The sequence below is a fragment of the Sphaeramia orbicularis genome, chromosome 16 (assembly GCF_902148855.1).
Source record: "Sphaeramia orbicularis chromosome 16, fSphaOr1.1, whole genome shotgun sequence".
NCBI classification, from domain to species: domain Eukaryota; kingdom Metazoa; phylum Chordata; class Actinopteri; order Kurtiformes; family Apogonidae; genus Sphaeramia; species Sphaeramia orbicularis.
Genome location: NC_043972.1, coordinates 55,200,347 through 55,223,720, shown reverse-complemented (window position 1 = coordinate 55,223,720; position 23,374 = coordinate 55,200,347). Strand labels below are relative to the sequence as shown.

At 38.5% G+C, this 23,374-nt stretch overlaps 5 protein-coding genes and 1 pseudogene across 5 annotated transcripts in view; 4 read left to right on the top strand and 2 right to left on the bottom strand.

Annotated features, from left to right (window-relative positions):
- LOC115436261 (zinc finger protein 2-like) overlaps window positions 1-14,478 on the top strand; it is a 53,194-nt gene extending 38,716 nt beyond the window's left edge. The window contains exons 2-5 of the mRNA XM_030159056.1: window positions 5,405-5,475; window positions 10,229-10,329; window positions 10,414-11,874; window positions 12,808-14,478. Of these exons, the coding sequence (XP_030014916.1) occupies window positions 5,405-5,475; window positions 10,229-10,329; window positions 10,414-11,866 (1,625 nt within the window). The 3' untranslated portion in view covers window positions 11,867-11,874; window positions 12,808-14,478. The remainder of the gene's footprint in view (window positions 1-5,404; window positions 5,476-10,228; window positions 10,330-10,413; window positions 11,875-12,807) is intronic.
- The window catches only part of LOC115436241 (NLR family CARD domain-containing protein 3-like), a 1,147,354-nt gene that overhangs the window by 474,013 nt on the left and 649,967 nt on the right, over window positions 1-23,374 (bottom strand). The window lies entirely within an intron of this gene.
- Window positions 1-23,374, top strand: part of LOC115436275 (zinc finger protein 664-like) — a 1,196,486-nt pseudogene that overhangs the window by 999,933 nt on the left and 173,179 nt on the right.
- LOC115436287 (zinc finger protein 431-like) overlaps window positions 1-23,374 on the bottom strand; it is a 676,852-nt gene that overhangs the window by 501,041 nt on the left and 152,437 nt on the right. The gene's annotated exons all lie outside the window — the stretch shown is intronic.
- LOC115436308 (uncharacterized) overlaps window positions 1-23,374 on the top strand; it is a 236,905-nt gene that overhangs the window by 75,393 nt on the left and 138,138 nt on the right. The gene's annotated exons all lie outside the window — the stretch shown is intronic.
- The window catches only part of LOC115436312 (zinc finger protein 239-like), a 36,488-nt gene continuing 35,300 nt past the window's right edge, over window positions 22,187-23,374 (top strand). The window contains exon 1 of the mRNA XM_030159155.1: window positions 22,187-22,261. The gene's annotated coding sequence lies outside the window, so the exon portion shown is untranslated. The remainder of the gene's footprint in view (window positions 22,262-23,374) is intronic.

The following is a 23,374-nucleotide window of genomic DNA, read 5'->3' as shown; positions in this document are numbered from 1 at the left end:
TAATTTGATATATTTTTCTTCTGTAGTTGAATATTTTCTTCATGTTGATTATTTTATATTTTCACATTTTTGTTCATTTTTTTCCTTTTGCTTCTTTTGTTTCATTTTCTTCATTTGTTACTTTATCCTTTTTTCCATGTTGCCATTTTATTTTTTGCTATTTTTCATTTTGATACATTACAACAATTATTTCATTTATTTTTGTTGCTTGTTTTATTATTTTTTCCTTAATTCTTAGTATTTACTTAATTAAGATGAATTATTTATCGATCCCATGTTGTCATGTTTCTTCATTTATGTTGATTATTTTGTTAATTTTTGTAAATGTTGGTGATTATTTCGTTATATTTTTCTTCCTGTTGCTTATTTAGTTCCTGTTGATTGTTTTGTTCTATTTTCAGTTGCAGTGGTCATTACTTAGAGGTTCTTATGCTAGAACACTGCAGCCCATCATGTTGGAATAAAGTATTTTTCCTCTTGTCATGAAATGATCATGAATATGTGATTTCTTGTTCATACAGTGGAACTGGACTGTCCAGACTCAATTCCCAGTTGAATGTGTGAGGTTGTCAGGTTCTGTCTCTATGTTCCAGTCCTGTGGTCTGGATGCACATCAATCTAACTATAGAAGTGGGCGGGACTTTCACTGGATGAGAACTCAACTCATCCAATCACAGTCCATATATGACTTCTATCAGTGATCAACAGGAACTAGACTGATATCTGGAACCATTTACATGTTAGAAACCATCAAAATATGGACCATTAGAAGGAAAGGAACATTTAGAATATTTGAAAAAATCTACATTTTTACAAACTGTGAACAAAGTCTGTAAACATTGTCCCAAGGAAGATCCAGATGAAATTTAAATGAAGTCGACCAATAGTTTCAGGGAAGAAGATGTTTGAAGAAATCACTAATGGAGACGACGCCTTCACAATAACTCATCTATCAGTAATTTTACACAATGAGAGGATTATGGCTTTAGGCTGAAAATGACCATTACTTTAAAGGACCATGTTTACAAAATAGAGACAATATTTGGAGAAAAGCCATAAAGAGGTGGAAATATCTGGGGAATAGGCTCCACATCTGCATTCAGTTCATCTTTTTGGTTTAAAATTGGAAAGAATTTTGACTCTTTACTCATAAAATTATATTTTTTTTCCTAAAATTATACCTTTATCCTTTGTACATTTACATCCATAAACAGCTGTTTATTGGTGGAATTATGGTATTTTAGTGGTAAAGGCTTGTGAGTGTTATTTCCATCTGTTTCTAGATATTTCAGCACCTTTCAGCAGTAAAATGTTCACGTTCATTCATTCATTCATTCATGTCCAAAGTTTGTGTAACATGTTGTTTTGTTGCTTAAATGAAGAATTATTATAAACCTGACACTGATTTACATTACATTGACATTTACAGTGAAAAAAACATTTGGATTCATTACAAAAGTCATTAAAGTTATTATTAAATGGAGTAAAAACTCATTTCCAGTTTTTTTCCGACTCTAATACAAAGTTTTTTTCCGACTCTAATATAAAGTTTTTTCTGGTGATAAAATAAAAACAAACCCAACATTTCATATATTTCACACCCCGGCCTGTGTTCTCCACCTGATACTGATCAGTTCCAACATTACACTTGTCATTATCAGTTTATTCACATCAGAAAGTGTCAGAACATACTAGTACATTTCATTTATGCTCATTTATTCCATCAACAATCCAAACTGAGTGTTTTTACAGCCACGTATGTTGAGAAAAAAAACATGAAATCATCATCAAATTTGCTCCTTTTGGACTGAAAACAGACTCAGATATGTGACTTGTTTTGGGATTTTTTTTAGATCGTATATGCACCAGGTTGTGTTTTTGTCTGTGTAAAACCCATGGAGTTGGATCAGTGACAGTGGATAAAATGAACAAAAATGAATAAAAACCTACAAAATAATAATGTGGAAAAAATGAGCAAAACATTGACATAAAATAAAGTAAAATAATAAAATAAGTGACAAAATGAACAAAAACAGCTAAATTAATGAATAAAATCAACAAGAATCAATAATAAATCAACATGAACAAAATAAGACCCAGACTGAACAAAAGTGAAGAAAAACTAATAAACCCATAGAGTTGGATCAATGACAGTGGGTAGACACACTTGTTTTTATATTCAATTACTGATATACTTAAACAAAAAACAAAACAAAACATTTTTTCATCCTTTTTGTCTGTTTGTGATATAATAACCCTCAACTTTAATCTGAGCTTTAATGAACACCTACATGATCAATGAATTAAATATAGAAAATACAGGATTTATAGTGAAAACATGCAAAAGACAGAAGATAATATCAGAATAAATGCTGATAAATCACTGAAAAAAAGTTAAATATAGAGAAACTTTAATTTGCGAACTGACACTAAAATAGCACTGGATCTTTATGGGTTAAAATCCAAAACATATCTATACTTGAACAACTTCTGCTAATCAAGTGATGTTCCAATGAACCAAATGAAAGGGCAGATCATCCAAACCCTGAAAAACTGGAGTGAACTGATTTGGCTTCAACTGAACATCAACTAATGTGTGTTGGAAGCACAGAGGCAGCATTAAAACAGGAAAAGCAGCATGAAGTCTGAAATCCAGAATATGGCAAAGGAGGCCACGGCCAATATTGGATTCATTCATGTTCATTTCATGGACGGTGACTATGAAAAGGAGGTTTGGGTCCAATTACTGCAAAAAATGGACTAAAACACTGTCAAAATAGTACAAATACATGTTCACAGTGAAGTAAAGACAGAGAAAGAGCTGAGAATAACATCAAATACCATTAAAAATACAGATATAATCCAATTTATCTCACTAACCTCTGTAAAGTACAACGGGGTATTAGGTCCACATAAGAAAATAAAAACGCTATGAGAATAAAATTGTACAATATTGAGATAAAACACGGAATTTTATGAGAATAAAGTGGAACACAAAAAGAGTCATAATTTTACAAGAATATTGTCATAATTTAAAAACAGATAGAAAAATAAAGTCGTACCCACTGGTCTCATAATGAAGAACTTGGAACGTTTTGTGAGGTTCTACTTTCAATTGGGGTTTACGCGCAAAGGCCAAATACTGAGCCTATTAGCCCCGCCCACTATCAACGCATTAGCATTAGTCGTCCACTCCAACAGAAGTAAAAGTTGATGCTTCGCTTGGTGCGTTCACTGTAACCGGAAACTGTCGTCAACAAGGCTTAAGGCTAACAATTTATACATTCTGTTTATTGCACTATTGCACATTTATTTTCAAAATATTATGACTTTAATCTCATAAAAGCATGTTATTTTCGTTAAATTGTGTTGGGTTTTTTTTTTGTTAATCTGACTTTATTTTCGTAAAATTACAGGCTTTATTTTGATATTTTGTGACTTCTCGTAGTGAGTTGTTTTTATTTTCGTATGTGGCCCGTATACGCCGTCATAGTAAAGCTTTTAGACTGATTTAGAATTCGAAGTTTACTGTTACATAAATGTTTGGTTTTCTCATTATTTTCCTCTGATTTTGGATGATTCTTCCCCATCATGGGTCAGTCAGTTAGACCAGTTGTCTCCTTCCACTGTGTGTGTATATATTTAATGTCAGTGTGTTTGTTCGATGTGTCCTGGCCTCCTTTTCTACCTTCTGTCATTCAGACCCTGGCTTTGTCACTGAAAATCAGATCCACATTTAGAGTCAGTGGTTTTGCTGGTTTCAGTGGTATTCAAGTGCATGTAGACCTCAGGCACTGACAAATGACCACAAACACACTCCATTATTGGACAAAGGTTGGATTGTGCAGGTGCATCCAGTTAAACCAGTCTGAACCATGGTGTCCAGCTGTCTCAAACTGGGAGTGGACGTTCTAAACCAGTAAAGTCAGTGTCTATGGGGTAAGGCTGATGTCAAATAAACTCTGGAATGGGTTCAGTAGAGTCACGTTGGTGAATTCGTATTCGTGATGGAGAACGCACAATCGTAAAGTTATATTTCATGTTTGTAATTCCTGATGTCAAAACTTATTTATTTGTATTCTGATAAAATACACACAATACATTTTATATACAACTGAACTCATTCAAGAGTTTACATATATGTATTTGACTAATATGGACACAGATCTGTCTTATGTCCATGAATATTTGGACAGCTTCCTTACCCCATAGAGTTCTGATCAGAATCAGCGCTGAAATAAAGACTGTAGAGAACATCTGTAATCAGTCGGAATCAGATTATTTCAGTACAAACGTCTAATGCATGGCAGTGAAGTTCCCTCCTCAATCTGACTTCAATGCATTTACTGAAACAGAAGATGGAATTCTTAACCTGAACACTAGATGGCAGTGGTGTGTTGAAGTTGGCACCTCCACCAGGATCTCGAGCATCAACAGTGACCCACTTCAATCCTGGAAAGAGAGAGAGAGAGAGAGAGAGAGATGAGAATCTGTGTCCAAACCCACCAACTAACATCGAGTAGAATGAAGTTGGATGAACCCGCTTCACGGCTTGTCTCTGGCTCTAACAGCAAAAACAAAGGAGGAACAAACGAGGCTGGCACTTCCGGGAATGACAACAGCTGCATTCTGATTGGTTGATCATACCGATACAGCCTTCTGATTGGTCCATGTAAAGTATAGCGTGTCTCAATAACTGAAAGAATCAATGTTATTTAACGAATTGTTCTATCAGTTTTGCTTTTTAAACAATGCCCCTAGTATTATTCAAAAATGCTAAGGGTATTGTTTAAAAAGCAAAACTGATATAGCATTTCCCGCGGTACAATTCCCCTCAGCAGCAGCGCACTGATGACGTCTTCGAGCTGCGACGCACAGACCTGCAGACCAGAGGGATAAACTGGAGTCGGAGCCGGCAGGTTGTGTGGAAATAAAGTTTCTCCGTGACCCTCTGTGGATATAAGGAGGTCTGCGGAGGAGCCCGTATTGTTTTCAGGTGGATCTACATGATGGAATGGAGCGAGTGTTGAGTTTGAGCAGCTGTGAGACGGAGGAGTTGAACATGGAGCAGCATTAGTCCGGAGATAGCCCCAGGCAGCAGAGCCACAACCAGGAGGAGGAGAGTCCCACGGCAGAGTGAAGGAAGTGTTCCACAGTCCGACTGGATAGGACAGCACAGGGAAAACTGTGGAGGGAGGGAGTGAGTGGGAAACCGGCAAAGGAGAAGAGAAACACAGGCAGCAGGTTAGAACTAGAACAGGTAACTCTAGTGCAGTGAAGCGGAGACGGTCACGTGACGTTGGATGGATTTCCTTTTCAGTCCTCGCGCTGCTTGAACATGCTCCGGTTGTTTAGTAAAGTTAAATGTTCATCCTGTTTTTTATTCCCATGTCTCCTGTTACAGTGGATGGAAATTCGGGCTGTGTGAGCTGCACTAACGTCCATGAGCAAAGTTCTGTCCAACATTCCATTCTGGTGAGTGCACTGTGTTCTGTTTTCAATAAAACATCAGAAATAGCCGTGGGTTTCAGCTTTAGCCTTTGAATCACCGTGGCTGCTGCCTTCCATACACACAACAACAAAAGCACCTCCTGCTTCTACCATACCGTGGTAAGGGTAATGTTCGACTGCCCTCTGGTGGTGAAACTGAATTGGTGCAAATCACTCCTATCAACACATCCCTCTGTAGATCAGGGCTCTCAAACTCATTTTCTTTCAGGTTCTATATTCAGCCCAATTTGATCTACAGTGGGCCGGGCCAGTAAAATAATAGCATGATAACCTATAAATAATGACAACTCCAGATTTTTGTTGTGATTTTAGTGCAAAAAACCCCCCACAAAATTATGAAAATACTTACTTTTATAAACTATCCAGACAAAAAGGTGTGAATGACCTGAAAAAACTGAAATTTCCTAAGAAAAATCAGTGCAATTTTAACAATGTTATGCCTCAACTTATCATTTATACATGTGCATTATGGATCGGATCTACAAAGACCCTAAACACTTAGTAACAAGCAGAAAATTGTTAAAATTGTGCTTAATTTTCTTTAGACATTTCAGGTTGTTCATATTTGTTCAGGTTATTCTCATTTTATTGTTTCAGGATAGTTTGTAAATGTAAATATTTTCATAATTTAATGTTGTTTTTTGCACTAAAACAAAGACAAACATTTGAAGTTGTCAGTATTTATTAACATAATGTAATTTTTTTTTTTTCACATCAAACCGAGAAGAAACTATGGAGTCCTTATTCTTTGTAGGTCATTATGCTATTATTTTACTTGAGATCATGTTGGTCTGTATGTGGAACCTTAAGTAGAATTAGTTCGACAACCTTGACAGTGGAATTTTTGCGCTTTGCAAATTCATCCCACGGGCCGGATTGGAACCTTTGGTGGGCCGCATTTGGCCCCTGGGCCGCATGTTTGAGATCCCTGCTTTAGATGAAAACTGAATGTTACCACTACTAAGCAATCACAGATTGTACTCTAGCATCTAAACTGACATTATCAGATGAACCACTCTGAACATTCAACTCTGCATTAAGTGCATTTTTTGTTTAATCAAACAACATTTGTTACGTCTCTGAACTCATATAAACTCATTTAACTATTCAGTCTATCAGGTGGTTTGACAGTGTGTCCTGATCTTCTGAGCACAGGTGATTGGTCACTTTGCTCAACACTGTCTTTAACAGGTGAGGTTGGTTCAGGCGTTGTGTTCTTGTAGTCCTCACACTGTCTGTCTTGTGCTCTTATTGTCTCCTGTGTACACAATAAACTCCTCCGCTTTCTCCTTAGTATCAGTCCATCTTCAGTTTGCACCTTGTATGATCTCGACCTCACTTCCACTAGTACAGTTACTTTTTTGGCCCAGATGTTTGTATCTTCCACTCTGACTGTGTCATTGGGTGCAAGTGGTTTTAAACTTTTGGTGGACTTGTCGTAGCTTACTTTTTGTCTGTTTTGCAACAGTTTCATTTTGTCTTTCACTTGTTTGTGTTTCTTAGTAGTTGTATAAGGAACAGTGGTCGTAGTTGCTTTCCCATAAGTATCTCTGCAGGAGATTTACCATGTTCTACTGGTGAAGCTCTGTAACTCAGTAGTGCCAAATAAGGATCTGCCTTACTGTCTGGTGTTTATTTGAGTAACTGTTTAACTATGTGTACCCCTTTCTCTGCTTTCCCATTAGACTGAGGATACAGTGGGCTTGAGGTCACATGTTTAAAGTCATATTCCTGAGCAAATAGTTGGAATTTTCTGCAACTATAATAAGGTCCATTGTCACTGTAAACAATCTGAGTTATGCCATGTCTTGCAAAGATAGATTTCATGTGTGTTATTACACAAGTAGCAGACATGTTTAACAATAGCACCATCTCTGGATAGTTTGACACATTGCTGAAATATTATTTTAATTTGGATGGTTAAATTCTTGGGTTTAATCACATGTTAGTCAGTATTGGTCAGGATTCTTTTGTGTCACTAGATTTTTTTTTTTGTTTCACTGGTCAGTTGTAAAGTTTTTAGGATAGGTCCCATCTTGGTCACATACTAAACTGACAGTTATATGATCACAGGACTTTACCTTAGGCACACGTTTAAATACACATGCCCACAAATGATCATAAACAACAAAGAAGAGATAAGAGGTAAACACGGTCATTATGGGGTTTTGCACTGAGTTGAGGAATTACATCTACTTGCCTTTAAAGTAAGATGACACAAGTCCATTTTCTGTGACCCAGCCCACCTAGCACAAGGGGGTCAGCCCAGAGTTTGAAGTTCAGTTTACAAGGATTATAAAAGTGATTCTAAAATCAGAATTTCTGCAAATTGACTAGTCTAAATTGAATTGTCTGAACCTGGTAATTCTATGATACTAAAATTTATAATGAAAGATTAATAATCATTCAGCCCTGCGATGAACTGGCGACTTGTCCAGGGTGTACCCCGCCTTCGCCCCTATGTAGCTGGGATAGGCTCCAAGCGACCCCCGTGACCCTAGTGAGGATAAAGCGGGTTCAGAAAATGAATGAATGAATAATAATCATACATTTATAAAAAGTTTTGAGTGGTCTCATTGACTTGAAATGATCACAAGTAAAGTATAAGCATATGTGTGTTTTTAATTTCTCTTATTACTCTGAAAGTGGCGTTGAGTCAGTAGCTCCGTCGTGTATTAATAATGTTGAGCTGAAGCTCCATTGCATATTAATAATGTTGAGCCTGTTCTGCTAATATTTAGTATTGAGCCGTTATAGGGATAGATAGGGATAGATTTGTTGCTTTTTGTGTGTGTCTGTGAAGACATGTCCATGTCTCTGTGTTTCTGGGTCTCTGTGTTTGTTTATGTCTGTTGTCTGAAACTCCAAGAGAATGATGGAGATTCACATGAGTTATTTTTGCTTTCCTAGAGCTCTGTTGGGTTGTACCATGGTTTTGATAAATGTTCATGAACGCTGGCATTGTATGTTTTATGGTGTTTGTTGAGACAAAGAGAAAAACTGCAGTGGTAGACTGCAGAAATAAATATAGATTCTAATTCCTTTACTTTAGTAAAGTTATATAGGAAAAAAAAGGTAAAAGTTAAAATGGTTACTCAAGGGTGATTAATTTGAGTGGATTTCATATCTGATAAGACCAAATTTTTTAAAAAGTTATAGTATACGTTATTCATGGTGTGAAAGTACAAAGGCACTAATGGGCCTAATTTATTATATTATATTAATATAATTCATTAAAACCAAGCTGTATTGGCTCACCTGCCTCGATTCCCATATGAACTTACTTTCTTCACTGGTGCACAGTCATGCTGGAACAGGAAGGGACCATCCGCAAACTGTTCCCTCAAAGTTAGGAGCATGGAATTGTCCTAAATTTCGTCGTATGCTGAAGCAAATGATTTTGGAAAATTCCAAATTGGGATTTTATTTTAGGCCAAAATCATCCAGCCGTACATGGATGCACTGCAGACTGAAGTAGAACTATTAAAAAATAGAACAGCTGGTGTTAGAATAATTACCAATAACTAGAACAAATGTACAAAAGTGTTAATAGTACTACTACAAATACAAGTATTAACAGTGGATATACTACTACTACAAATACAAGTATTAACAGTGGATGTACTACTTCTACAAATACAAGTATTAACAGTGGATATACTACTACTACAACTACTAGTACAAAAGAACTCATTTGTAAATTGTTGAATCTCCATCAGTTTTCAAATGTACAATAAGAATATTGAGTTTTCACACATATTCAGGCCCTCAAAACTTCCTGCAACGCTTTAAGATAAGAATAAGAACAGAGAACATTACAGATACAAAAGGGCCTTTGCTGCCAATTCTCAGCACTTGGACCCTAATACTGCATTTAGTTAATCTAATTTAGCTCCAGTGAAAAAAGTAAACAGTTATTTTCAGTGTTTTGTGATTTTGTAACTATTTAAAGAATGTTCCAACACTGGAGAGAACCTGACATTTTTCAACATCTTTCAACATGTCTGTTATTATTTGTTATTTTCTGGTCTCATACATATCTCTTAAAGGTGTGGGAGACTTTTGTGACCAGTTTTTCATCAAATCTGTAAAACCTCAGTCATAGCCTAGGCATCACGAATCTGTAAGTCTTTCTGTGATTACTCCCCTGAATCTCTTGCATCACGGTGAACAATTTTGAAGTGCCATCCACCATAAAAAAAACATATTTTTACAAACAGAGCAGGTAGGTAACTCGGGCATCTACGGAATTGTGTCAAGACATGCACTGTGGGAAGTGGAGGTTTGTGCAGCCGCCTGGCAGCGGCAGTGGCAGTGCGACCATATGACATCAAACACGACGTGGAAATGGCTGGAGGGATATGCATAGAGGGGAGCGGAGCTCCTGCCCGTTTCCGTATCGTGGCTGTTGCACTGCTGCTGCCAGGCGGCTGCACGAACCTCAGCTTCCCACAATGCATGTCACGATTTACGGATTAGTGATACTTAGGCTATGACTGGGGATTTTAAAGATTTGATGAAAAACTGGTCACGAAAGTCTCCTGCACCTTTAAGGAGAAATCATTAAATATTGGTTGTCTTGAAAATGCCTCATCAATTGCCTAACTAGTTGATTTTGTCTATCTGCTTAATCTGGTTCCAAATAGATGTGTGTGTTCTGATCTGTTCCATTGCATTTCAGTGATGACCTCTTCTGTTTCTGTGTGTTTTCATGTAGAAAGAAGCCAAAGGTGGATTTGAACTGAAACCTAAGTTATATCTGGAGGAAGACCAAGATTACCTGATTCCAGCAAACATGGATGGAAGACCCACCTGTGACCATTGTGGGAAGACTTTCACCAGAAGTAGTGGGCTGAAGAAACACCTACGCATCCACACTGGAGAAAGACCATATGACTGTGGCCAGTGTGGAAAGACTTTCACCTCAGAAAGTAACTTAAAAGTCCACCAACGCACCCACACTGGGGAAAGACCATATGACTGTGACCAGTGTGGGAAGACTTTCAGCTTAGCAAGTAACTTAAAAGTCCACCAACGCACCCACACTGGAGAGAGACCATATACCTGTGACCAGTGTGGGAAGACTTTCACCCATATAAATGTACTTACAAGACACCAACTCACCCACACTGAAGAAAGACCATACAAATGTGATCAGTGTGGGAAGACTTTCACCCAAATGGCTGCGCTTAAAATCCACCAACGCATCCACACTGGAGAAAGACCATATAACTGTAACCAGTGTGGAAAGACTTTCACCACAACACATGACTTAAAAAGGCACCAACGTGTCCACACTGGTGAGAGACCATATGACTGTGACCAGTGTGGCAAGGCTTTCACCTCTACAAGTGACTTAAAAAGCCACCAACGCATTCACACTGGAGAAAGACCATATTACTGTAACCTTTGTGGGAAGACTTTCATTTTGGCAAGCAAATTAAACATCCACCAACGCATCCACACTGGAGAGAGACCATATGACTGTGACCAGTGTGGGAAGACTTTCACCCGTATGAGTGTGCTTAAAATCCACCAACGCATCCACACTGGAGAAAGACCATATAACTGTGATCAGTGTGGAAAGACTTTCACCCACATGAGTGTGCTTGTAAACCACCAACGTATCCACACTGGAGAAAGACCATATGACTGTGACCAGTGTGGAAAGGCTTTCACCTCTACAAGTGACTTAAAAAGCCACCAACGAATTCACACTGGAGAAAGACCATATGACTGTGGCCATTGTGGGAAGACTTTTACTTTGGCAAACACGTTAAAAAGCCACCAACGCATCCACACTGGAGAGAGACCATATGACTGTGACCAGTGTGGGAAAGCTTTCACCAGTATGAGTTGGCTGAAAGAACATCAACACATACACACTGGGGAAAGACCATATGACTGTGACCAGTGTGGGAAGACTTACAGATTCCTGTCTGCTTTACGTTCTCACCGCCGTGTTCACCACACAAAGTTGATGTATCCCTGTGATAGGTGCACAAAGATATTCTGGTCCTCTTCGTCTTATAAGCATCACCAACGGACCCATATTGGAAAGAATCCCAACCAGCACCGAGTCAGTGACAGATTTTTGATCACAGGTTCACAAAGTACCAAATATGAACATGTCAAACATTTCCGCAAAGGACAAAAACTGAACCGTTTTACAAAAAGTAAGACTCTAGGCAATCAGAGTCAAAACACACCAAAACATTTGGCATGTTATCAATGTCCAAACAGATCCTCGTCATCCTCTGCTCTCTCCCATCATCAGCACAGATGTGAATCATCAACGTCTGGACCAAACAGTACCTCAGCATCAGATGAGAAGAAGAAAACACATTGTGTCTGAACCAGTAAGTAAGTAAGTAGGTAAATTTTATTAATAGAGCACTTTTCACAGACAGAGTCACAAAGTGCTTTATCAATTCAAATCAGAATCAAATTAAGTTTACAGAGACCCAACAGAATCCTTCAGGTGCAAACACTTGTGATTGGTGACAGTGGCGAGGAAAAACTTCCCTTTAACGGGCAGAAACCTTGAGCAGACCCAGACTCCTGAAGGATGGCTGTCTGCCTTGACCAGTTGGGGTTAAAGAGAGACAGAGAGAGTAAAGGAGGAGAAAAGAGAGAGCGATAGAGATATAGAGAGACTGGGGGGGGGGGGGGGGGGGATGACACATGGAGTACGTTATGATGAATACATAGAGTGTAATCAGTTTGTGGTGGCCCTGGGTCAGGTGGGAGACTAAAAAGCCTTTTTGAACAGGAGGGTTTTGAGGTGTCTCTTAAAGCTCTCTACAGAGTCCATGGACCGTAGGTGTAGAGGCAGGTCATTCCATAGACGTGGTGCCACAGCTTTAAAAGACCTGTCACCGCGTGTGCTAAAACAGGTGCGTGGAACCATCAGCAGGTGCTATCCTGAAGACCTCAAGCTACGAGTTGAGCTGTAGGGCTGGATCAGGGAAGCAATGTATGCAGGGGCCTGGCCATGTAGAGCCCGGAAAGTTAGCACAAGAATTTTGAAATGAAGACGATTTAGAACAGGGAGCCAGTGGAGAGATTTAAGGATGGGAGTGATGTGGGTTCTCCTGTTTGTGCGGGTGAGGAGCCTGGCAGCAGAGTTCTGGACAAACTGTAGACGGGCCAGCTCCTTCTTGTTTAAGCATGTAAACAGGCTGTTGCAGTAGTCTAAGCGAGAAGACACAAAAGTGTGAACGATCATCTCGAGCTCATTTATGGACACCATAGATCTGAGTTTGGAGATGTTGCGTAGTTGGAAGAAACCAGCAGCACCGACTTCTTCTGACAAGAACATCAAACGTCAAAACCTCCAGATCAAGCTTCACAGGATCCAGATGTGAAAACAAACACCAGACTGAAAGCTGTTTTGTTGTCTTCAGAGTACAGAAGTATGTTCTAATGCACCACTCTGTAGCAGGAAGCAGGAGGTGACATCACTGGTAAGGGAAGGGTAGAAATCAGACCCACCTGAGAGCTGTGTGGTGGAGGGAAACTCAAACAAAGGAGAGACTGGAAGGAGGTTTGATCGACAGGAGAAGTGACAATGAAAAGGAAAGGAGGAAAAGACTTGATGTGACTTTAAGTGAGGAATCTGGAAGTGGACTGGTGTGGACCCAGGACTCTTGAGAGGAGAATCTGAATCCCTGGAGCAGGCGGGCCTGGTCCTGCTCGGACTATGGTTGCTCTCTGTCCGGTTCAGAGGACACCTGCCGGCTCCCCTGGAACCCAAACTGTCCTGGCTTCTCCCCTGAACATATATCTGTTCTCTCTCTCTCTCATTGTACTGCCCGTTACCCCGACTTCTGCGGGAGAAACCAGGTGGAACCAATTTATAAATTAGGTGCACATGCCCAGACCCTTTAAAATGGCAGAAAATAAATAAATAAAATAAAATGGTGGACACTAATGTTGTTGGGTACTGGGAGCTTATTGGACACCATGGCAACGGCAGCAAGAGGAGTTTGTTACAGTGTGGATACCATCAGAGAAGAATCATCAGCGTGAATGACTCACTGAGACTCTGGAGAGACAGGCGGTAAACGCTCAGGCTTTGATGTGAACGGACTTTTACAACTGTAATGTCATTGTTAGCTGAACTGAATGGCTTTCTATTAACTTTTGTGTTCATAGGTGTGTTCTTCTCTTAAAGTTGAATGGCGCCATCTGTGGGCGCCCTGTATGTACTGTTGTCATTCTGTTTGGCCACGCCATTGAAGTTATGTGCAGCTTTCATTCTGGTCGATAAATCTGGGCAGATATACGTCTCTAAGTATTAGTTTTATGATTATTTTGTCATTAACTTAGAAGCATGATTGCTAGCATCTTTTACAGAGCACAAATAAGCTTTCACTTTGTGGTAGAAGCGTTCTGTTCACTGCTAATATTTGAGTCAGGTGGCAGTCTGTTTTGTGTCAGTGCTAACTTGTATGTACTCAGTTCGGAGCTAATGCGGATGTTATTTGGTAGCAATTGCTGTGTTTCCTTTACTAGCAAATTATTTGTGCACTCCGGGAGAATCTTGTGCATATTATTAGCACTGGAGTATTTTTGATTCATGCCAATTAGATTACATGTAATGTTAATGCAGTTTAGAAAAACGTGTTTTACTGTGTACATTCTGTACAAGATTACAACATTTCTTTTGCCCCTCATTGCATATTTAAGTTAATTTCATATGGTTTATATACTGTACATGCTTATTTCATTGGTTTGTAATTGGTGGAATATTTAACTTTAATTCATGTATGGATGTTAATTCATGCATTTAAAAAGGATGGGTAAAAGTTAAGAAGTGCTTACAGTGGAAACATATTTCAGCACACATTGTAATACATGTATTTGTTTGTATTTCATGTTATTGCAGTTCTACAAAAGTATTATTAAAAGAAGGGAAGGAAAGAAAATAAGCAACTAAAACAAGACTTCACCTTCAAACACAAATTGGTCTCTTCCTGATTCTTCTTCACCTTCTGTTGTTAACTGTCTGCCTCGCTCTGCAAGGGTGGCTTCACACATAGTGAGGGCAGAACAAGGTGACTTTATTTGTAGACTGCATACTGTGGTTTATTATTATGTATTTGATTGTGATTAGTATTTTGTAACATGAATTTAAAGTAACTTGTTGTGGAGCTATTTACTGAATAGCTTAACCTTTTTTAATACAATCTGAAAGCATAAAAGATTACTAGTTAAGTTTAACATGAAACTGAAAGATGAACTAAACCAAAATTCATTAGTTTAAATATCTTAATAAAATTCACTTAACTTTACTCACTTTGAATGAGCTTTCCAAATCATTAGTTTATGGGTCAGATTTTAAAATCTTAAAAGTTAAAATCTAAATGAACTATTTCATCATTAGTTGTAATTTAAATGTGTAAAATAACTTATTTCTAAAAACTACTTACTTATATACTTCAAACACAGGAATCACAATCATCTGATCCAGAGACGGCGACAGCAAAAGGTCATTTTATCAACAACATGAATAAAAACTTTACTAATTCAGTTCTATGTCCAGACAACAGTCAGTTCCAGGGTGGATTTACTGTCCAGAATCAAAACAAATCAAATCCATGACACAGTTCACATTATTGGAACCAAGGACGCCGGACTCTTTAATGCTGTTTTGTCACTTCATTGGATCAGTTCTACTCTTGGTTTTGACACTTGGGGCTGCGATTGTGTCGTCACCATGGAGACGGTGGTTCTCCACAGCTGATGCATTTGAAGACATTATGGTGGAAGAAGGACCAAGTGTGGTGTGAGAAACCCTGACACTGACCTGCTTGGACTGGTGGACACACAGTGGATCTGCCAGACTTGGACAGGATGGACCTTCAACCCCTCGCTGAAGGACAGTCCCATCTGAAGAGCATCAGAGGACGAGTCTACATGTCCCATCAGCTCCACAACACCATTATATATGCCTGGGGTTCCAGTCCCTGATCAACACTAAACACCAACACAACTCTACTCAGCACCAGTTGGACACTCACATATTCCATCAGCTCAGAGCAGTCGGCAAAGTTAATAATAATAATAATAATAAGCTTTATTTGTATAGCACCTTTCATACAGAAATTGTTGCCCAAAGTGCTTCACATTGATTGAAAAAAATACAATATTAAAATACATTTAGATTTGATTAGAAATACAATAAAATAAATATAAAAACAGCACACATTAAAATATTTGAGTATACATAGAATTTTTGAAGTGCAAGAAATAAGATGAAATGTGAGAGAAATACAATAAAATAAAAATAAAAGCGGCGCACATTAAAATATTTGATTATACATAGAATTTTTGAAGTGCAAGAAATAAGATGAAATTTGAAATAGAGTAAAATAAAAAATAAAAACAGAAATAAAATAAAATAAAAATGAAAAACCGCACATTCCTGGTTCCTGAATTGTGACCCCATTTTTATCTCCTTTCAAAGGCTAATGAGAATAAAAATGTTTTTAATTTGGTTTTAAATATATTCAGTGAACTGGCTTCTCTAATGTCTTTTGGAATTGTATTCCATAACTTTGGTGCATAGTTAGTAAAGGCTGCGTCCCCCATTTTCTTTGTAATATTTCTGGGAGTTGCTAGTAACCCTGCGTTTGATGACCTCAGTGTTCTAGTTTGTACATAATTTATCAGTGAGTTTGCAATGTAACTTGGTCCGGTTCCATTTAGAGCTTTATACGTGAGGAGTAGTATCTTAAAATCAATTCTGTAGGTTACCGGTAGCCAGTGCAGGGAAACCAACACTGGAGTAATGTGCTCTCTCTTCTTGGTTTTGGTGAATAACCTAGCTGCAGAGTTCTGAATCAGCTGAAGTCTGTCTGTGGTGCTTTTTGGGAGACCTGTAAGGAGTGCATTACAGTAGTCCAGTCTGCTGGAGATTAAAGCATGGACCAGTTTTTCAGCATCCTTTCGATTTATAACCGGCATTACTTTGGCTATGTTTCTGAGGTGGAAGAATGACGTTTTAGTGACTTTCTTTATGTGGGACTTAAAGTTTAAGTCTGAGTCTATAATGACTCCCAGGCTTGTCACTTCTGGTTTGATCCAGGAAGTGAGTTTGCCCATCCTACTCATCAGCATTTCCCTTTTTGCTTTTGGGCCAACAAGCAGGATTTCAGTTTTTTCCTCATTCAGTTTCAGAAAGTTCCTGCACATCCATTGATTCATTGCTGTGAGGCAGTTTGTAATGGAATGGATGGCTGTCACGTCATTGGGTTCTGCGGAGATGTATATTTGTGTGTCGTCTGCGTAGCTATGGAAGCTAACATTATGTTTTCTGATGATATCTTCAAGTGGTAGCATATATAAGGAGAATAGTAGTGGACCCAGGCAGCTCCCTTGTGGAACCCCATAGCATGTATCATGTGTGTTTGACACGTGATCTCCAAGCTTGACGTAGTACTGTCTTCCCTTAATGTACGTTTTGAACCACTGTAGTACACTGTCAGAGAGACCTACGAGCTTTTCTAGCCGATTAATCAGGATGTCATGATCAATTGTATCAAATGCAGCACTTAGGTCAAGGAGGACCAGGATTGAGACCTTGTTGGCATCAGAGTTGAGCCTGAGGTCACTGATTATTTTGGTGAGGGCGGTCTCAGTGCTGTGACCAGCCCTGAAGCCTGATTGGAATTCCTCTTAGATGTTATTCTCTTTGAGATAGTGATTTATTTGAGCAGAGACTATCTTTTCCAGTACTTTGCCTATGAACGGGAGATTAGATATAGGACGAAAACTGGTCATAGCGTTACTGTCAAGGTTAGGTTTCTTTAGTAAGGGTTTGATAAGAGCTGTTTTGAAGGCATCTGGAAAGATACCAGTATGAAGAGATTTGTTTATGATTTGGGAGTAAATGATCTGAGACGCTGTCAAACATTCTCTTAAAGAATGCAGTGGGAATTGGATCGACACATGAGGTTGAGGAGTTACATTCCCTGACAGTTCGGTAGAGTTCTGCTGATGTTATGCAGGTGAATTTTCCCATGGTCACAGTACAGGGACTGCAGACAGCATCTGTTAATGTGGTGGAATTAATGCTGGGTCTGATTGAACTTATTTTGTCCTTGAAGAACACTGCAAGCTCCTCGCACTTGGATGTGGAGGGCTGTAGTGGGGTGGGGGGGGGGGTGTTGAGCAGCTTGTCGATAGTGGAGAATAATATTTTGGAATTTCCAGCATTCTCTGTGATAATTTTGGAGAAGTAATCTTTTCTTGCAACTCGAATGGATTGATTATAGGTGGTAATTGCAAGTTTATATGCATCATAGTCAACTGTAAGTTTGGTTTTTCTCCATTTTCTCTCAGCTCTCCGACAGGTTTGTTTGTTTTGACTAACAGTGCTGCTGCCTAGCCATGGGGAAATTCTGACCTTCGACTTCCTTTTAACCCTTAACGGAGCAACAGCATCCAAAGCAGATGATAGTGCATTGTTAAAATTGTCCACCATGGAATTTAAAGAGCAATCTAGGTTGTTAGGCGCCACTGTTCGCATTATGTTCATAAACTTTTCTTCAGCTCTGTCATCTAATACCCGTTTTTTGATTACAGCCTGTTTTCTGGTCTCTGTTAACATCAGGCTGGCGTCAAAGTACACACAGTGATGGTCAGATATGGACACTTCGGTTACTGTAACCTTGTCGATATTAACTCTTGCTGTTATCACTAAGTCAAGGGTGTTACCAAGTTGGTGTGTGGGATCCTTTACATGCTGTTCTAGTCCAAAGCTGTCCACTAAGTTCATAAGCTCCAAAGCCTTGGGGTCATTTTTCTTATTAATATGAATATTTAAGTCCCCGTGTATTATTAGTCTTTCACATCTAGTGATACTTAGTGAGATCAGCTCTGAGAATTCCTGAAAAAACAGTGAAGAATGTTTAGGTGGTCTGTATACTGTGATTACAAACAGAGATAATTGTGTTTTGAATTCAACAGCCAGATATTCAAAAGATGTGAATTCACCTAAGTCAATGTCACTGCATATAAGTGACGTGGATAGAATGGCAGCTAGTCCACCCCCCTTTCTATTATGTCTGACTGACTGATAATGTTTGTAGTTTGAAGGACACGTCTCTATCAGCGTTGCTACTCCAGTGACACTGTTTAACCATGTCTCCACTAGAAACGTACAGTGTAGGTTTTTTTCCATTATCAGATCATTAATTATGAAGGATTTATTAGTCAGTGATCTGACATTTAGCAACCCTACATTTAACTGTAGGTGCTCTGAGATGGGCTGTGGATCGGGTCTATGATGGGTGTTGATGACTCTAAGGTGTCTATAACCTGAGTAGTGTTTTCTTGGTCTGTTAGTATTTAAAACAGGGACAGCATAGGATCTTCGAATGGAGGCAGCCCGCTGACCGGTGGGGGCAGGTATGATTCTAGAGTCCCGTAGTCGCTCAGCTGAGTTAGCCCGCTGACCTGGGGGGGGCAGTACGTGTCCGAGGTCCCATAGTTGTTCCATTGACCGGAGGGGGGGGGGGGACAGTGCGGGTCTAGGGTCCCACAGCTGTTCAGGAGAAGCACAGAGTCTTCTAATAGAAGTTGCCTGGTGACCGGGGCAGGTCTGTGCAGATCTGAAGTCCCACAGTTGTTCTTCTTCTTCTGGTTGAAGTTCTGGTTGATTCAGCAAACAGGAGTTCACAACCACACACAGGACAAACTAACTCATGTGGACACGTCAAACAACACATTTAGGATTATTTTCATCCACCGACAAAAAACACACATTTGTCTCAGAGTCCAGATAAAAGTCTACAAATAGATTTCCATCCCATCATAATGAGCTGCCTTGGTCAGTGTGATGTATATGTAGATGGATGGATGCTGGTGTTTCCAAGTGTGGCCTCAGTGTTCTGTCACAAAGACGGCAGCGCTCCAGGAGTTTAGGCCACTCAACCCTTTCATGCAGGAATTATTTTAAAAAGTATCGAGATTTTTTTTTTTTTTTAATTGATTTTATTACTCAAAATTAGGCTAAAGTTGAAATGCATTTTGAATTGTTTTGTTTAAAAAATATGCTTTTATTAAGATATTTAACCTCCTAAGACCCAGCTCTGGGTTTTCTGTCCACACTTGTGGACAAGTTTCACAACTTTCGACAAAAAAAAGAAAACTGTCCACCACAAAGAACATTCCATAAAAATTTTAAAAACTGCATCTGAAAAAACTGTTGCATCATGATGTTTCCAATATTGGCACTTATTTAATAAAAGACTAAAAAAAAAGCTTGTACTTTGCTGACATTTCCTGGGTCTCAGGAGGTTAAGTGTCCATATGTGGACACCATGCAACAAAGGGGTAAAAATGTTAAAAATCAATAAATAGCCTCAGACATAAAACTGCAACATTATGAGAGTTTAATGTTTTTATAGGATGTACAAACACGTATAAGAGAGAAAAAACTGATCTGACATGTTTAGAGGGAAACTCCTCATGGTGGTCTGAATACTGGATGCATCATGCATCAAAGGAGTCAAAATAACATGTAGCTGTGATTATGCTAGTTTTATTTGAATTGTTGAAAATGTATTGCTTTATACCCAAAGATATGAACATTTATCAGACATATAAAGATGCCTAAACCATATAAATGAGAAATTTAGTCTAATATTACATTTAATGAGGATTTCAAACTTATATTTTTTGTATGTTTATATTAGTCCCACATGTGGACAGTTGATTTTCAGGGTGTACAAGTTGTATTTTTCATCCAAATTCATTTTTAAAGCAGATATTTGTTCAACACACTTTCCTCTACACACTAATATGTTTTTCTCCTGGCTCAGCCTTCTCTTGTAGAAATTTTGACAGATTTTCCTGGAGCATTCAGCACATGGCTGTGATGGCCATGTGCTACCATCTAAACTTTATACAATCGTCAAGCAGTTAAAATTTTAAAACTAAGATGATCCTTTTTTTCATTGTGTTGCTTCAGGTCTATAGAGCCTGCTCCCATGTGGTTTGGAGAATACTGCATTTATAACCCTTTGGAAAGTGAGCTTAAACTATGTCTACACAAATGTGGACGTCATGCATGAAAGGGTTAATGATGGTCCTCAACCACACACACACACACACACACACACACACACTTCTGTAGTTTAGTTGTTGTTGAATGGAAAATATACACAAATGAACACCAATGTCATTAATAAACTGCACTGAACAACAAAAGAACCACAACAGCAGCAATTTCTGATGAGGTTCAACATGGAGTGCAGTACATAAAATGGACACAAGGGGGCTCACTGGACCCTGACAGTGGTCTACTACACCTGTCACAAATGGACCCTGAAAACAGAATCAAAACAAGGATCAGAATAATGGTCTGTGTGCAGAGATTGAACATCTGCCAAATCAACTCAATCTAACATCACTTCCCTGCACTGACAGTTTCACATGTTTCTGCTTCTGTCCATGTTGTATCTTCATTAACATCTGGACCTCCTAACATTAATGAACATGTTATTGGGGTTCAGTTTAGATTGTCTACCCTGTGGGGTTATGAAGATGGAAAGGGTTCGTCATGAACTTTCATAGACTTCTACTCATATGGGCCTTGAAACCTGGTCCCTGTTTCATCTCCATAGGCTTCTACCACCCTGAGCCACGGGACGGCCATTTTTAGTTACCCACAAAATGTTTCCAGCAAAGTTGGAACATTGTCAAAAGTTGCAAATTTGACGACCACCCGGAAAATGGATTAAAACAACCTCAAATACTTCACACATCACTGATAGATACTTTTGGGATTATTTAGAAGTGATTTTAAATTAATGCAAAAATTGGACCAAAATTACATTTTTATGAAGTTTAGTATAATGTTACTCTGGACCACCGGGGGAAACAAAGACCACCTGGGAAATGGTTTAAAACAACCTTAAATTCCTCACACATCAGTAATTAATGCCTTTGGGATTATCTAGAATTGAGTTTAAGAAAATTGAACAATTTTGAACAAAATTTAATTTTTCCGAATACATAGACTTTCTTTTTGTCTTCTCTTCTTTTTAAAATGCAGTTTATTATTATTATTATTATTATTATTATTATTATTATTATTATTATTATTATTATTATTATCATAGTATAGTCTTTTGCTGGATCACCAGGGGGCTTTGACGAACCCCTGATAAAAGTTTTGAAACATCCTTAAATACCTCAAACATCCTTTAGTGAAGCCTTTAGGATCATTCTGAACAGGTTTTAAGTAAATTAAAGTTAGTTTTGTTCACAGATGATATGAACATCTTTTACTCTGGGAAAAATTTGCAGAGGCTTTTCAATGTCGTCAGAACAGAAATGAATAAATGGAAAACATGGTTGGAGTCGAGTAAATTAGTATTAAATCTGTCCCCCCAAAAATCTATGCTGTTTGGAAATTGAAAAATAAACTCACAGGTAAATGTAATAATAAACAAAGTTCATATAGAGAGAGTATAAAAACAAATTTCTTGGTGTGATATTAGACGATAAGTTCTGGAAACCCCACATACATTCAGTGACTGCAAAAGTAGCACCGAGTATTGGAGTCAGTGTTAGCAACTTGGAGACTTTGTCGCTAAATCTGGAAACTTTTTAAATTCTCTTGATGACTTTTTTTTCAAAAGTGACAAGCGACAAATCCATCGACTTTTTCTGGTTCTACTGGAGACTTTTATTGTATTTAGAGACTGTGATGTGAAAACATGTATCGTCCTACACAGTAAGTGATCTATATCATTGTGAAGCTTTTTTTTTATTATTGAACATAAGAATCAAGCACATAGATGGGTACAGACACTGTCCACACAACATAAGCAATAAAGAAGCCAGGTTAACAGGATTGGGATGGTAACAACAAATATCAGAATCATAAACATTAGATATTAAAGAAAAAAAAAGAAAATTAATAAACAAGTTAAAAAGGAAACACTGGGAAACTTTGAGGTGGTTTTCAGTCCTCAGAGTTTAAATATTTACAAACTGAGTTCTATATTTTAGTGGATTTTTGGTTAGAGACATGTTTAATTGTGTTCAAATATTGCTTTACTTGGTTTTCAAAGTGACGTTTATTTGGTTTATTTTGCGTTTATTTGGTTTTATGAATATGAAATGTAGCTAACATGGTTGAGGTTTGTATCGGGAGGGAAAGGTCTTTGGGAATGGATGAGTTTTGACATTTGTTTTGGAGGGGGAGGATGAGGGGAGGTGCGACCTACTGTGCAACATAAGCCCCATAAGTCAGTCGGCGACTTTTAGAACAACACCGATCGGACTGATAGGAAGAGCCAGGTACTGACTGGATGACAAAGCTTTACACACTCTTTATTTACTCACTTGTGTTTACCTGTTTGAATGACTGTGTAGACGTATGGGCAGTGTCACGCCCCGGCCTAGGGGTTCACCAGGGCGAACATAATGTGCTCACTTTTGTCCCCTCCCAGCTCCCAAGCACACACGTCAGTCGAAAACTAAAAATTCACAGTATTTATTATCAGTATTTCGTTCAACAACTAAGGAAGGGTTAGGGGAGGGTGCGGCTAAAACAACAAAGTATCTTCTTTACAGTTCACACTAATTTACCTAATCAAAAATAAAGGCAAGAAATAAAATACAGAAAACTTGCCTAAATTTCCTAACCAAAAACAGGAGAAAACGGGAAAACAAAAGAGCCGACCTCCCCTACCAGAAAAAGGATCAATTTACAAAAAAAAAACAACTACTTACAACTATGCACATTTGAAGTGTCACACGAACACACGAACACAGGGTTGAAAGCTGGAAGGAGGCAAGAGAGAGCATGGATGGAAGTTCCAGGGCCATTTTTAAAGGGGCC